At 37.0% G+C, this 16,203-nt stretch overlaps 1 protein-coding gene across 11 annotated transcripts in view; it reads left to right on the top strand.

Annotated features, from left to right (window-relative positions):
- The window catches only part of PPP1R9A (protein phosphatase 1 regulatory subunit 9A), a 320,283-nt gene that overhangs the window by 182,515 nt on the left and 121,565 nt on the right, over positions 1-16,203 (top strand). For all 11 annotated transcript variants that reach the window (XM_053553455.1, XM_053553454.1, XM_053553450.1 and 8 more), the window contains exons 3-4: positions 219-351; positions 8,830-8,950. In XM_053553455.1, coding sequence (XP_053409430.1) covers positions 219-351; positions 8,830-8,950 — 254 coding nt within the window. The remainder of the gene's footprint in view (positions 1-218; positions 352-8,829; positions 8,951-16,203) is intronic.

Raw genomic sequence — 16,203 nt, 5'->3', positions numbered from 1 at the left:
ATTGATACATTTTTTAAAATGGTAAGTTATTTTTATAATGATTCAGTTTTCATTTTCTTGACATCTCAATTGATTCTGAAAACAAATATTTGCTAAGAGGCAGTTCATCACACAAATGTTTTAACTTAACATAGTTTTGGGTATCTAACAGATTTTCTTTTTAATTAAGGAAGCCCTCTTTTCTGTATTATCACCTTGTTTTTGGCTTTCTACTACAGGTTTTCAGCACTTACTCCAATGAAGAGTATGACAGGAGAAATGATGAAGTTGATCCCGTGGCTGCTTCTGCTGAGTATGAACTTGAAAAGCGTGTAGAAAAGCTGGAACTGTTCCCAGTGGACCTAGAGAAAGGTTCGTGAGTGCTGTAGTATATATGATAAGTACACATACCATTATTTGGCTGTGTTAATCATATAGAATGATTTTTCCAAAGTGTAGCCTTTTTTTCTAAGATTGGATAAAATTTTCTCATAGAGGGACTTAATTATTGTTTGAAAAATAATTTCGTATAGATTCTGGGCATATGGTGGGATTGAAAGTCTCCCTTACTTTCCCCACTCCCAGCTGAAACCCACCCTGTGAGACTTCCATGGTATTCCTGGAAAGGGCTGGTGCACCTGAAAGCCCAGACGAGAACGCTGGCATAAGTGAGAGCATCGGGCAGATGATTGTGTTTGTTTGTTTGTTTTGGGGGAGAGAGAGAGTCTTGGAATGTGGAAGATGGGTTGATGTCTGTGTTAGGCTTTGGAATATAACGGACACATGGATTGAAGGCTGTGAAATCAAGGAAGGTTTAAATAGTAGGGCTTCGTCCTCTCCCCTCTGAGGGGAGAAGCACAAAGGGGAGGAAGGAGAGGGAGCCCAGGGCTTCCTCCTAATGTCTTTCTCTGGCACGACAGCCTGCCTGCTGCAGTAACTGCTGAACCCGGGGACTGGAGCCTGCCGTGTTTATCACCATGTACGATGGGCACCGAGGACTAAAGTCTGACCCATGACTAGAAAGAAAAATATCGCACCTGACAGAGCTTTAGAAAAAGAGTAGAACAAACACTTGAGAACTCAAATAACAAGAAAGAAAGAAAAAAACAAAAACTCACCCAAGAGGCCAGGCTTGGTGGCTCATGCCTTTAATCCTAGCACTCTGGGAACCCTAGGTGGTGGATTGCTTGAGCTTTGGAGCTGGAGACCAGACTGAGCAAGAGCAAGACCCTGTCTTTACTAAAAATAGAAAAGTTAGCTGGGTCTTATGGCAGACACCTGTAGTCCTAGCTATTGGAGGGGGCTGAGGCAAGAGGATCACTTGAGCCCAGGAGTTGTGAGCTGTGATGCCCTGGCATTCTACCTGGAGCATCAAAGTGAGACTGTCTCAAACAAACAAACAAAAAAGGATATTCAATATGGTTTTCAAAAAGGGATTCTTAAATTGGTAGCAACAACAAATTCTTTGATTTTCAATTAAAAAATGTCACTAGAGGAATTGAAGAGAAAAGGACTGATTATTGCTGCAAATCAAATTGGTGACCTATAAGGTCAGGTGTAAGAAATGTCCCAAACTGATTCTCTAATGACAGAGCAGAATTCCAGGACAGATGAGGAAGGAGGCAACAGAAGGAGAAAAGATGAAGGCGGAGGGACATATCAAATAATAATACCAGAAGAAAATTTTCTTGAGCTGAAAAACAGACCTGAGCCTCATGGTAGGAAGGGCTTATCTAGTTATGGGTGAGAAGGCTAAAAAAGCCCAAACTGATCCCGCGTTTAGACATAGCTTGGGAAAAAATTCAAGTGTTCAAAGATAAAAAGAAAATCTTACAAAATACCAGACCAGAAAAACAAATCAAACAACTAAAATACTTTCAAAGGCAAAATAATTAGACTTGCATCAGACTTTTATTTGCAACACAGAAGCTAGAAGATACAGGTGTAATTTCCTATGCACTGAGGGTAAAAAAGAGGATGATCCAAGAATCCTATATCCAGCCCAGAGAGCATTTACCTATCCTGGTAAAAGGAAGAAATTTGCTGGTGAGAGGGATTTACGTCCCAATTAGCAGGAAGGAAATAAACCCAAGAGCAGCTTGTTCACAATAGCAAAGTTGAGGAAACTGGAACAGAAAATGATACTAGTATTAAATACAGTATTGCCTAGATACAAAAGATATGAAACATGCCAGTCTTACTACGCTAAGCACGACTGACTGGTTACCCCTGTTAAGGCACTTTCATTTGTGGTTAAAATGAAATAAAGAGTTATGCTTACGTTTTAAAAATGTAAAATATAAAAGACACTCTTAGCTGGGCCATTGCATTGCTTATAATAACAAAAAATGAGAGTAATCCAAATAGTCATCAATTGTAAAACGAACATACAGATTGTAGCACATCTATTTAGTAAAGTATCACTCAGCAGTAAAAGTGAACGAGCCACAGTCCATGCTGCCGTCGGTGTGACAGTTACAAACGTGAAGGGAAAACAGACATAGCAAATCACGGAAGGAGGATTCCATTCACTTAACATTTCAAAACAAAGGATAATTGAGCAGCATATTGTTTAGAAATAGACAAGTCAGTAGTTTTTTAAAAAGCAGTAGTGAAGAAAAGGAGGGGATGATTACCACAATATTTAGGGTCACTGTCACCAAGGAAACGGTTCTGATACCAGGGAAGGGTACGTAGTGGACTTCGTAGTGCTGCTGATGTTCTGTGTCTTTGTTGATACATGGATGTATATTTTATTTTTATTCTTTAAACATAATACCTGTAGACAACTGCTGGTACACGTACTCTTTTGCATGAATGCTACGCTTCGTACTGAAAGTTAGGGAAAATAGACAAGAAGACAAATAAATGAAATCGAATTTTTAGAGATTCCAACACATTTCTTTCAGAACTAGACAGATCTGTAAATAAAACAGGGATATAGAGGAGTGGACTAATGTAATCATCCTAATTTAAAACTATATTTAAAGTGAAAAAATCTTATCCTGTGGAAAAATTTCAAAAGCTTCTTTAAAATCAGGAGAATTTGGAAGTTACATAATACATTCCTAGGCAGATGTTTGAGCAGACAGAAAATTAAAACTAGTATACTATACCATCATAGAAAGGATTATACTTAAAAATTTTGTAACACACAGCAAAAGCCTTACTCAGGAGAAAACTTAAATCCTTAATTTCTTTCTTTAAAAGAAAACAAAAGGAAAGGAAAAAGCACTTGTCTTGGGAATTAGGGGAAAGCAAACAAAATAAATTAAACAAAGTGGGAAGAGAGAATAGTATAAATAAAAAATAATATTAATGAGGGCGGCGCCTGTGGCCCAAAGGAGTAGGGCGCTGGCCCCATATGCCGGAGGTGGTGGGTTCAAACCCATCCCCGGCCAAAAAACTGCAAAAAAGAAAAAAGTAATAATATTAATGACAGAAAAAACAGTAAAAGAAGTTAATGTTCAGCATTTTTATTTCATAGGTAGGTCCATAAAATGTATGAAACTTTCATAGTAATGACTGAGGAAAACTGAAAGCAAATATATTCAAATTGAGAATGGAAAGCAAACATTTACAAATATACAGTATTAGAGAATAGTCAGCCACTGAATTTCTTTGGTAAAAAAGTGAATACCTAGAAATAATTCATTATTCCCTAACAAAATATGAATTATCAAAATCAACTCAAGCAAAGTACACTAATTGCCCTGGAAGGAACTAGAATTGTGACTAAAGTTAAAACATCAAAAAGTCACAGAACCAAATGGTTCTATTGTACTTTTAAAGAATACGCAAAACCAGTGTTATTTACACTATTTTATATCATTATTTTGCATTCCATCAAAATAACATATAACTATTTATACCAAAAACTACAAAAAACTGCTCTCGTGAAATTTGAATGTATGTTTTAAAATCCTAAATAAAATAAAATGTCAAATATAGAAATATTTAAAGAGAAACATGAATTAAGACCAAATAGCATTTTTAAGTACAAGGATACAGGTGGTTTATTATTAGGAAATTTATCCCTGTAAGAAAAGCCTACAATCATGAAAACATATCGATTTGATAACATTTAGCCACTTGGAATAAAAACTCCATAAATTAGCATATGATGGAGAAACTGCCTAAATATTATGTATACTGTAGATCAAAATACCAGCAGAGAATTCTATTTTTAAATTCGGTAAGTATCGAAGATATTTCTATTAAAAGAAGGATTCAAAATCGGAATGCCCTTTAAATGAAATGATTAAATAACAGAAAGTAAAAGATGTAAAGCATCACCTTTTTCGACATATCTATGCCCTTATCTATAATGCAAGTGGTTCTAATTTTAAAATACTAGAATTGGCAAGATAATTTGTAAAGGAGGAGGTCCCATCCAAGATACATTTAAGGACTTACTTTAAGAAAACATAGCTTTTTCTCTATATTCACATTAAAAAGCTAGAAATGAAAATGGGAAAACCATTTCATGTACAATAGCACCAAAACAACAAAATACTTTTATCTTTGTTACTAAAAAGCCATAGAATTTATCTATATAAAATAATAAAATCTTTTTTGAAAGACATCTAAGCAAATTGAAAGCTACACCATATTCTAGGACAAGAAGACTAGACTAGAGACTGATATTAAAAAGTCTCTTTGTAAATTAATATAGAAGTTTAGCACAGTTCAAATAGAACTGCCAACCAAGTTGGGTTGGGGAGAGAACTTCAAAAAGTAATACTGTATTTGATATGGAGAAATATAGCCCTAAAGGAAAAAGAATGAAAAAGAATTTGAAGGACTTACTTTATCAAATATCTGAATATATAATGAAGCTTGTATAATCAGAGCAAGTTGTATTCACATAGAAATCTATCAGTGGAAAAGCAGAGAGAGGGAAGGAGGGAGGGGGCGGGGCCTCGGTGTGTGCCACACCTTCTCGGGGCAAGACGTGATTGCAAGAGGGACTTTACCTAACAAATGCAATCAGTGTAACCTGGCTTATTGTACCCTCAATGAATCCCCAACAATGAAAAAAAAAAAAAAGAAAGAAATCTATGAGGGGAACAAAATAGAAATTCCAGTGGAAGGTGTTAGTATGCATGAAATTTAGTATATTAGATGCATGATGTTTCCGCCTCGAAGTAAAAGCATGCATAACTGAGCATTTATCTGGAAGAATATAAAGTTGGACACCTTCATTACATTATATATAAAAACTAACTCTACATGGGTTAAGCAATTAAATATTAAAAATAAAATAAAGACCTATAAAGAAAATGTGTATAACTATATATATCATCTGTGTTTGTGGGAGGATGGGCTTAGCCCATTTGAATGGGAAACCAGAAGTTAGAAAAGGTGAACCAAATTCAATCACTTATAATTTTAAAGAAAATTATGTAGAACAGAGTTAATAAGTAAGTGATAAATTTGGCTTGTGGGGGAGGAGGGAGCTGTATTATAGATGATATAGAGTTTATATCTATAATATGCTAAGAAATTTTGAAAATTATCAGAAAAAACTACAGTTTTTTCTGGTAATTTCTCAGTTTTATGGGTAAAACTTAGTAGAAAAATTAGCAATTGACTGAAGAGGAAACCTAATGAGCCACACACTGCTGGAATTACAGGCCGAAATCTTACTGGCACCGAGGGGAATGTAAAACCAACACGGGCTCCCTTCCTGAGAGAAAATAATCTCTGAGCTCCAGAGGATGGTACGGCATCTTCCAAAACAACACTGCCTCACTGACTTCCCCATCTTTTCACGCTGTGCTGCCCGCTGGTGCTTTTTGCCTGTCCCTAGGAATGTGTGCAGAGGAAGATAGGCTGGCTGCTAGGGTTTTATTTATTTTTTTCTTTTCTTAGAGACCCTGATGCCCTGAGTAGAATGTTGTGACATCATAGCCCACAACAACCTAAAGCTCTTGGGCTCCAGCGATGCTCTTGCCTCAGTTTTTCTATTTTTAGTAGAGATGGAGTGGGTGTCTCACTCTTGCTCAGGCTGGCCTCGAACTCCTGAGCTCAAGCAATCCACCTGCCTCAGCCTCCCAGAGTGCTAGGATTACAGGTGTGAGCCTCTGGACTCGGTCCGGCTGCTAGGTTTTTGACAGTGCAGCCATAGATGTCTGTGGCCTTCAAATCTGCAGCCTTGGACTTCCCCCACATATGACACAAGATAGGGAAAGCTGGGCAGACGTGTAATGCTCCAGAACATGGGTCGCCTGGTCTCTGTGGGGTGATCGTACTGCTCCTGGTATTGCTTGCCCTTCAGTGGTCACCTTGCCCTGATATGAATAGGTAGTTTGCACTAGAATTGAGGATGGCTTAAGTTAACACTCTACTTTTTCCACAGTTGGGTTTTCAGCTCTACAAACGTAATGTTCCAGTTAAAGCTATGAGAGAAACAGGGAAGAAAGAGAATTTTACTAAGATCTGAGTCCAGGCAGAAAAAATAGATTTTTAAAACCAAGAAGTAAATTTCACGCAGGATTGTTTCAGGAAGAAACTGTCTGTCGTGGTAGCGCAGATATTTCACATTTGAGAAGGAGCTCTTTGGATGTGACGAGCATGGGGAAGTTGCACCTATAGCTCCATGTTGGCTTGGTAAATGGTAATTCATAATGAAGAGAAATCCTATAAATGTAATGAGTGTGAGCAAGAATTCAGCCTGGACGCTCATACATACATACCCCGGAGATTTCATGCAGGAGAGAAACCCTATGGTGTTATTCAGTGCAGAAGAGGCTGCAGAGATCATTCTTAACAACACAAGGTCAGCCCACTGTGGGGAAAATGTATATGGCTGTAAATACCGTGGAAAGGATTTTTTAGTAGTCATTCATCCCTTACCAATATGAACAAATTCACACTCTAGAGAAACCCTATGGATGTGATGAAAGTGAACAAGAATTTAGCCATCAACTAACCTTTATCCACAAAAAATAATTCATGTGGGGAAGAAGAAATCCTATACACACAACCAGTGTGAAAGAGCCTTCAGCATGTGTCAATACCTTCATATGCACAAGAAAACTCAGTCTGGGGGAAAACTCTATGACTGTAATGTATGTAGGAAAACTTTTAGCCAGATAAATTGTCTTGATGAATATCAGAATATTTATTCCAGAGAAACAAGTTGAATAAAATAAATATGAGAAATCACGTGTACGCAGACATTCTAAACGTAGTGAATGAGGAAAGTCTTTAGTGATTACTCATACATGAGTCAACATTAAATTTCTAATACTGGAGAGATACTTATCTCTTGAATCAATGTGGTAATACCTTCAGCTGGGGTTCACATCAGAAGACTCATCCAGGGGAAATACTGTTACAAATCCTTTAACAGACAACTGAGCAAACAAGTCAGATTTTTGCCAAGTGACGTCTTTTTAAACATATATAAAATGAAGGTGTAGGATTGTGAATTAGGCTTAGAAATATTTAAGGGAGATGTTGATCACAAGTAATAATTAATGGGATGAACCCTCTTCAAAAGAATACTAATTAAGAATACTTAGTAAAGGTTATTGCTGACACGTCTTTTATAAGCATCAAGCTTTCTGTTGAGTATGTGGGCAGGTTTCCCTTAATAATCCATCACTGTTGATTAGCTAGTATTTATTTTTTTATGCTGTTAATAAACCATGATTGCAAAGAGTTTGAGGCCATCAGAAAATAACCTTGAATGTCAACCAAAACATATGGTACACAAAGTTGTGTGTCTTATTTTGTTGATGTTAAACTGACTATATTCACAGAAAGGAAAAATGGAAATGTGAATAACACGACTGGTAAGTGAACTTCAAGAAACTACTGTTCTTAAGACCAATAAAATGGAAACAAAAGTGAGTACCTGTGCATAGAGAAATGGGGAGGGGGGGTACATGATGATACCATTTCACCAAGAAATACTGTAACCATTAGAAATGACTGAGTCACAGCTCTAAGGCAGTGGTGTCCAACCTTTTCTTTCCTCTGCTACATATTGGAAAAATGAGAGTTGTCTTGGGCCACATTTTAAATATGCAAACACTGACAAAAGCTGATTGGCAAAAAGAAAGCCCATGCATACTTTTCATCATATCTGACATCACAGATTAGCAAAAATCATCCCCAGAGCATTAGCATGTGGCCCATGGGCCGCAGGTTGGACACCCCTGACCTGGAGCTGTATAAGTTGATATCTGTGACATATCACTGGATTTTAAAAGTAAGCTGCAGAGAGGTGTAGATGTAATCTTATTTGTGTAAAGCAAATAGGAAGGGAAAAACACCAAATCTGTGTGTACATATGTATATATTGTGGCTGTTGATAAGCATATTTGCTTAAGTAATAGTATGTGTCTTTGAGTACTTTGCTCTGTGCTAGCTTATTAAGTGAATGGACAAGTAGAAAACTATCTGAATAAAGGAGAAGTTCCAGATATATTATGAGCACATTTCATTAAAATTATGTACATATTTTAATTTGTGGGCTTTTATGCTCAAATTAATTCATAGGATTATTTTGGGAATCTGGTAAAATGGATTAATTACTCGGTAACCAAATCGTTTCCTTTTCTTGGGAATGCAATCAATTACTGACTATAGTAGTAAAATGAGACTAAACTCATGACTCTTTTGGAGAATCTTATTAGATCCCCTTATTCCCTAGCTTATAAAAACATCTTAAGGCAAGCATATATCATATGTCCTATCCACAGAGAAGCTCAAAATTAGAAGCAGCCAATAAGCCTTACCAGCTAATTGTGTACTGTTTATATCAGAGAAACAATATGAATAAATAAACATGAGAAATCAAAGTAAAACAGGTTATTCTATTTGTTTTCTTTGTCACAGATGAGGATGGTCTTGGTATAAGTATTATTGGAATGGGTGTTGGAGCAGATGCTGGACTTGAAAAGCTGGGAATATTTGTCAAGACAGTAACAGAAGGTGGTGCTGCTGAGCGGGATGGCAGGTAAACTATTGTTGTTAATAACTTAAAATCTTAGGGAATTTTTTTTCAAATTCTTTCAGTGGTAATTCTCTTCTTCTTTTTTTTCTTCTAGAGAATTTTCAAAGTGTTTCTCAGATGTAGAAATAGTTAAAACACCGAAATTGCTTTCTCATTTGTAGGCAGAATATCTGCTTTCTTTATTATGTATTAGATAAATGGCAGGGTGGATCTATCTGTCCATACCTGCCTTTTCTCATCCATCTATCTGTCTAGCAGAAGTGGACAGAAACACGAGTGTATATGGTTAAAGCCCATGGACTGTGGGAGTCAGATGTCGTTTCTTTTCAGAAATGTTGAAACAAATAATAGTTCTAGCATTTTTGAAAATAATAGAGATAGAAGATAGAATAGGAATTCTCATTCTGCATTGATAGTAATTCTAGAGATTAGTGTTTTTCCAAATGTGTTTATCTAAAAACACAGGTTCTTGAGTGTCACCTAAACTTGTACAATTAAAATCTCTAGAAGGGCCTGGCCCTCTGCATTTGAACATCCATCTTGGATATAACTCTGATGAACCACAGAGCACATCATCATTTTGCGTCTTAGCTTCCACCCTCTCCAGTTACATGCATCTTTACAGAGTTTGATTAATAGTTTGATTAATTACTAGGCTCCTGATGTATCAGGTTGAGGATAGAAACAGAAGGTTAGTGTCTTACAGAATGCCTGAGACTGTACAATACATGATAAACAGAAATTTATTCTGGAGGGTGGGAAGTCCAGCATCAAGGCGCTGCAGCTGGTGAGGGTCTTCTTGCTATGTCGTCCCAGCGCAGAAAGCAGAAAGGCATGAGGGTGCCAAGTTCACTTTCCTAATAAACCCACTCTGGAGATAGTGAGTCCATTTCCATGATAATAACATTATTCACCTCTTAAAGATCTCACTTCTCAATACTGTTGCATTCGGGATCAAGTTTTCAACACAAGAATTTGGGGGAATACATTCAAACCATAGCAGTTGGGAACAGAAATAAAAGTATGCCCAAAAATATGACTGCCAAATTTAAAGAAATATCATCCACCCCCCCCCACCCCACCCCTTTTTTACAGTGTTTTTACAGAACATTGAATGAGTAGCTTGGATTTTTTCCAGTGTTTAAATATACGTTGATAAATCTTAGCAGAAAATAATAAAGCATGTTAAAAATAATTTTTTAATCTGACAAGACTCATAGTAGTATTATTTCTTTGGTACTGCTAAAAACACATATTGGATTCTTAGTACCTGTAGCTCAGTGGTTAGGGTGCCAGCCACATACACCTGGGCTGGTGGGTTCGAACCCAGCCCGGGCCTGCTAAACAACAATGACAACTACAACAATAACAACAACAAAAATAGCTGGCTGTTGTGGTGGGCACCTCCTACTTGTGAGGCTGAGGCAAGAGAATTGCTTAAGCCCAAGAGTTTGAGGTTGCTGTGAGCTGTGATCTCACCTCACTCTACAAGGGCGATATAGTAAGACTCTGTCTCAAAAAACAAAAAAAACCAAAACACACATACACACATATGGGATGTTTCTGAAGGAGAACTAAATTGATTTGTGTAAATAGAAAATTACACTTTCTATATTTTCTTTCCCATGAGGTTGGGGACAGCATGTTAGTCAGTAGCCATGTTTGTGTTCCCGTAGTCGGTATTACTATAAAAGATACACTCAGTGTAGTACTTTGCACAGAGAAAAGTTGAAATGAACCTTTTGAGTGAATGTTCAGCTGACTACATATGTTACACTTTTAAAGAAAATGGAAAGGAAATAACCTCTTTTCTCTTTTAATGAGTTATACAATGGTAGTAGTATTTCCATTATTAATTTAGCACCTTTCTTCCAAGGGAGCTAAAATTTCCTTGTAAAATCTACCTTGTTTGTCATTAAGTTTGATGAAAAATTTTGAGGCTTGTTAAGGTGATAGGAAATAATGTTTATAGTTAACATTCAAACAATATGAAATTATTATGAACCCTCTCTGTTAAGTGAATTGGCCACAAAGCCAAACTGAAATGCAACTTGATTAAAAGACAAAAACCTGGGAAATTTTCCAGACTTATTTAGTTTTCTCTCATTCATTTTTAAATTATGTTTGTTTTCTATTAACCTATTTACTGTTTTATCTTGCACAGTTTTGTTATTTATAGTCTTAGAACTTGGTGGCATCAGTCCCAGTTTGCATTTCCCCACTCCTTGTGAATGAATGTTTACCTAGCATACTTGCTGCTATCATAATAGGCGCTTAATAAATGCCTCAGTGAATATAGTCAGAGAAGTAACTTAATGTGGTGAAATGAGCAGAATCTTCAAGGACATGCAGCCAGAAGTTGTTTGTTTTTGTTTTTTTTGAGACAGAGTCTCAAGCTGTCACCCTGGGTAGAGTGCCATAGTGTCACAGCTCACAGCAACCTCAGACTCTGGGGCTTAAGAGATTCTCTTGCCTCAGCTCCCGAGTAGTTGGGACTACAGGTGCCCGCCACAATGCCCGGCTATTTTTTGTTGTTGTAGTTGACATTGTTGTTTGGCAGGCCAGGGCCAGGTTCGAACCCGCCAGCCCCAGTGTATATGGCCACGCCCTAGTCACTGAGCTACGGGCGCTGCCCAGCCAGAAGTTTTCACTCCATTCACTCTACTTATCAGCTATGGGATATTGAATAAATTATTTACTTCTCATGTTATCTATGTTGCAGGGTTATTGTAAGTACTAAATAAGCTTATGTAAATAAGAAACCTTTTGCATTTCTGTTTGTGTATGAAACTGTTCTTGAACCAGGTAAAAGCTTGAAATTTAGTAAAAAATAGTGATTATGGGGCAAGTGTTGTGCAAAACTATTGAAAGATGTACAACATATGTACAGAATCATAAAATTTCGGTGGTTAGAGGACTATAAAGATCTTAAAATTCATGCATTTTATGTCACGTGTAAGAAATTAAGTGTGTGTGTGTGTAGATGAGAAAATGAGAAAATAAGTGTAAGAAATTGAATGTGGATGGGAAAATAAGTGGTCTCATAATTTGACCTATGACAGTTTTAGTGTCTTTTAAATTATTATATTATTATTATCACCACCATTACTTGTGTATTCATTTGCATAGTAAGTATATACAGCTCTATATAGTTTTTCAGTCACAACTAAAAATGATAAGGTACTCTGAGGGTTATACTTCAGACCTTAATTATTGAGGTTCTGGGTTAGATGTTCTCTGTAATAGTTCCTGTTAGCTTTAAAAGGATAAGATTCTGTATTGTAGGTTTCTAGCTTGCTATAGTTTCATAAAACTTCCTGTTCAAGGAAACTTAGATCAATTTCAGATTTAGTCATGCTTCCCTCAAGGAATGTTAAATAAGCAAAAATATGTAGTATAGAAAGTTTTTTTCCCTCCCTTTTCTCCCACCTTCCTGCCCCCACACAAGAAGCCTTTTTATCATTGTGATATTTTTACTTTTTCTTCTTTTTTTGCAGTTTTGGCAGGGGCTGGGTTTGACCCCGCCACCTCCGGCATAGGGAGCCAGCACCCTACCCCTTTGAGCCACAGGCACCACCCTGATGTTTTTACTTCTAACTGGCTCATAAACTCTCACCATATTTTGGGCACTTTTAGAGATTTGCCATGGGTACTTACATCCTGATTTATCCAGGGTAGCTAAACAGTTTAGATTATCCTTATTCTTTGATATTATGTTGTACTGCCCAAATTTTCTTTTGTCAAGCTTTTCATGTCTCTGTTTTCTTATAGGATGCCTTCACCATAGAGTGCTCAAAAAATACTTGCAGTGCCTTGACCACTTTTGAAACATTTTCTTGAGCCTAACTTTTTTTTTTCTTATAAGGTGATTATTTATTTATTTATTTAATGTTTTTTTTAAATTTATTTTGTTTCTTTTTGTTTTTGCGCTACCCTGACTCTTACATAGTAGCTTGTAATGTAGCTCAAAGACATGATAGCCATTTCCACCTTCAGCTTTAAATTTTTAGTAAAATATTATTATATATTTTAGGATTGCACACAAGACACGTTCACACACTAGTGATTCTCCAGTCCTCTTTCATGAGTCCATGAAACAAAATTAAATTAAAATAACAAAACTCAAAATGTCAAATTGTAGAACAAAGGCTATTAATGATGCAGTTCTAAAATGGCAAATCACACGTGCGTTGGGGATCTGTTAATTTTGGTTTCTGTTTTTGTTTTTCAAACTTTTTTTTATTGTGACTTTTCTTTTCCCCTTTCCTTTTCCTTTTATTCTCTTCCCTTTCTCTTTCCTTTCTGAGACAGAGTCTCACTGTGTTCACAGCAACCTCAAACTCCTAGGTTCAAGTCATTCTTCTGCTTCAGCTTCACCTGGCCATTTGTGTTTTTAATTTCAGATTAATATAAGAGTACGACCAATTATGTTACATTGTTTGCATTGTTAAATCAAATCCAAGTTGTAGTTGAAGCCTCCGCCCAAGAGGTGTGCCTTATACCCCTACATTGTGCCCTTTAGGTGAGAGCTTACCAAACCCTTTCCCCACTCCTGTCTCCCTTCTCCCCGCTACTTGAATTAATTGTGTTTTTCTCTTGTATGGGCTTGTAGTTGTTCATCTGCTTGTTTCATATCAGTATTGAGTACATTGAATAAGTGCTTTGCCATTCTTGTGATACTTTACTTAGGAGCTAGTTTTTTAGTTTTCAGTACAGATAAGATCTTGTTCTTGTTCAGGCTGATGAATCATCATTTTAGAGCACTGTCATTTTCTGTTTATTAGAAGAGATATCAGATATGAAATTAAGGTACTATGTAATTTATCCTCATTCAAGTATTGGTTCTCATGATTTTAATTGTTTTTGACCATCTTTGAGAGTAATATCAGCATATAAAACAGATGAACAGTCCTATTCCTAGGCTTATCCTATAGCAAATTCACCCTCTCTAAGGACCCCATCTCAGCTCCGAGTTACCCTCCAGCCTAGACGAACCCTGTATGGAAACTGCTGTTTTAATTGAGTCTGTCACAATCCCTTAGTTGATGGTTTCCTCTCAGTACACACACTCATGTCGCCCTTCTGATTAAATATTTGGCTTGTTGGATTATTAGGGCTTTGAGATGAATTTTCATATACATTGAAAACTTCACTATCTCACTTTTAGGGAAGATCTCTGTTGACCCAAGTTCATTAATGTTGCTCCAGCTGGTCCCCCGTCATCCATCTTTGGTTGCTTTGTTGTTATAAGCCCTGTGAGGTAGGGTTGAGTTTTTTTTTTTCCTTTCCCAGAAACATCGTGTCAATAAATAAGTATCCAGTAACATTAAACAAAACCTAGAATAGTCCAGCTTATATATTTTCATTAGCGTTCTGCCCACTGATTCTGGTTTTTAGGTTAAGAATCAAGGAGTCTCAGCACTATCACAGTGAGGCTGAAGGGCAGTGGGGCTGCACACTTTGGTTTATTACAAGCACATGGAAACTATTGAGGAATTGGCCAGGATGAGATGGCTTTACAACCTAGCCAGGTACATTCCCATAAATTCCATTCCAGTCGACAGTGTTTCCAGGGGAAACAGGCTATTTCCTCTGCTACTCTGGAAAATTTTTGGAAAAGTCAAAATTGTTCATAGAACCGACTACTCTTTGTACAGTGGTGTTGTCTGATATAGACCTCTGTCTGTGTCATTTTTTACCACTAGGAGTCATCCCTTGTCTTTTGTGTGCTTTTAATTATAGCCAAGATTTAAGAGAGATGTCAGTGTTACTATTCTGTGAGGTTGCATCTGAAATTTGCATCTCACAGGGCAGGAGATGGAAGCAAAGTGGGTCCCTACCATGATGATGTATTTGCATGTTCAGTGCACTACTGGCTTATGATTGAGTGGATTATAGTCTCATGTGTGGTAAGAATAAACTTGAGCTGCTACTTTTTTTTTTTTAACTGTTATTCTAATCCTTTTTACCTTTCCATCCTCTTCTACTCATTTTTAGTTTCTTTTCTTTTTCTTTTTTCTTTTTGAGACAGAATTTGTCTCCACCTTAGTTATCCCGTAGGCAACCTCCATAGAAAGATAAATTGAAAATCCCCTCAAGTAGCAAATTCCATAGAACTCCCCTCCTTCCCTCCCTGTCCCCTACTCTTCCCTCCTTCCTTTTTAAAATTTAAAGATGGTTTTTATTTTGTTTTTTTAATTGTATATCAACTTTTGAGATGTTTTTCTCTTTTTTTGAAATGAGAAATTTAGAATAAATATTGTTTTGATGGGAAAGTAATCAAACCAAATATTGTCACTGTTTTCTGTGGCAGGAAGGGCTTTATAGCTTGAAGCTCTTCTGTCTTCTTGGTGAGCACTCCCAGTACTCTTCATTCCTTTTGGAGACCAATCCATATTTCCTTCTAGTATCATGTTCCTTCTCCTTGGAGCATTTCCTTTAACACTATTTTATTTTATTTTAATTTCTTTGAGAGAGTCTTTGAGGTTGCTCACAGCAACCTCAAACTCCTGGGTTCAAGTCATTCTTCTACGTCAGCCTCCCAAGTAGCTGGGACTGCAGGCTCCTGCCACAAAGCCTGGCTAGTTTGTTTTGTTTTGTTTTCTATTTTTAATAGAAATAGGGTCTTGCTTTTGCTAAGACTGTTCTTGAACTCCTGAGCTCAAGCAATCCCACCATCTTAGCCTCCCAAAGTGCTAGGATTACAGGTGTGAGCCACTGGGTCTTCTGGTAATATCTGAAAATGTCTTTTTTCCACTTTTTTTTTTTTTTTTTTTGAGACATGTCTCACTCTGTCACCCTGGGGAGAGTGCCTTAGTATCATCTTTATTCACAGCAATCTCAAACTTCTGGGTTCAAGTGATCCTCTTGCCTCTGCCTCCCAAGTATCTGGGACTATAGATATCTACCACAATCCCTGGATAATTTTTCTATTTTTAGTACAGAGAGTGGTCTCACACTTGCTCAGGTTGGTCTTGAACTCCTGAGCTCAAGTAATCCATCCACCTTGGCCTACCAGAGTGCTGGGATTACAAGCGTGAGCCACTGCACCCGCCCCCCCCCCCCCACACACACACTTTTTTTTTTTCTTTTAAGGGTTTTCTCTGTATGGAATTTTAGGTTGGTGAGTTTTTTTGTCTTTTGGTACTAAATTCAGACATCCCTCTCCCCCATTTTTAGGCACAAGAGGTGTATGTAAACTTAAGTGTGTTTATACAAATGCATAAAGAAAATAAGGAAGTGCTGTAAATTTTGTG

This window comes from Nycticebus coucang, chromosome 11, assembly GCF_027406575.1.
Source record: "Nycticebus coucang isolate mNycCou1 chromosome 11, mNycCou1.pri, whole genome shotgun sequence".
Lineage (NCBI taxonomy): Eukaryota > Metazoa > Chordata > Mammalia > Primates > Lorisidae > Nycticebus > Nycticebus coucang.
This window is presented reverse-complemented; position numbering and strand designations above follow the sequence as displayed.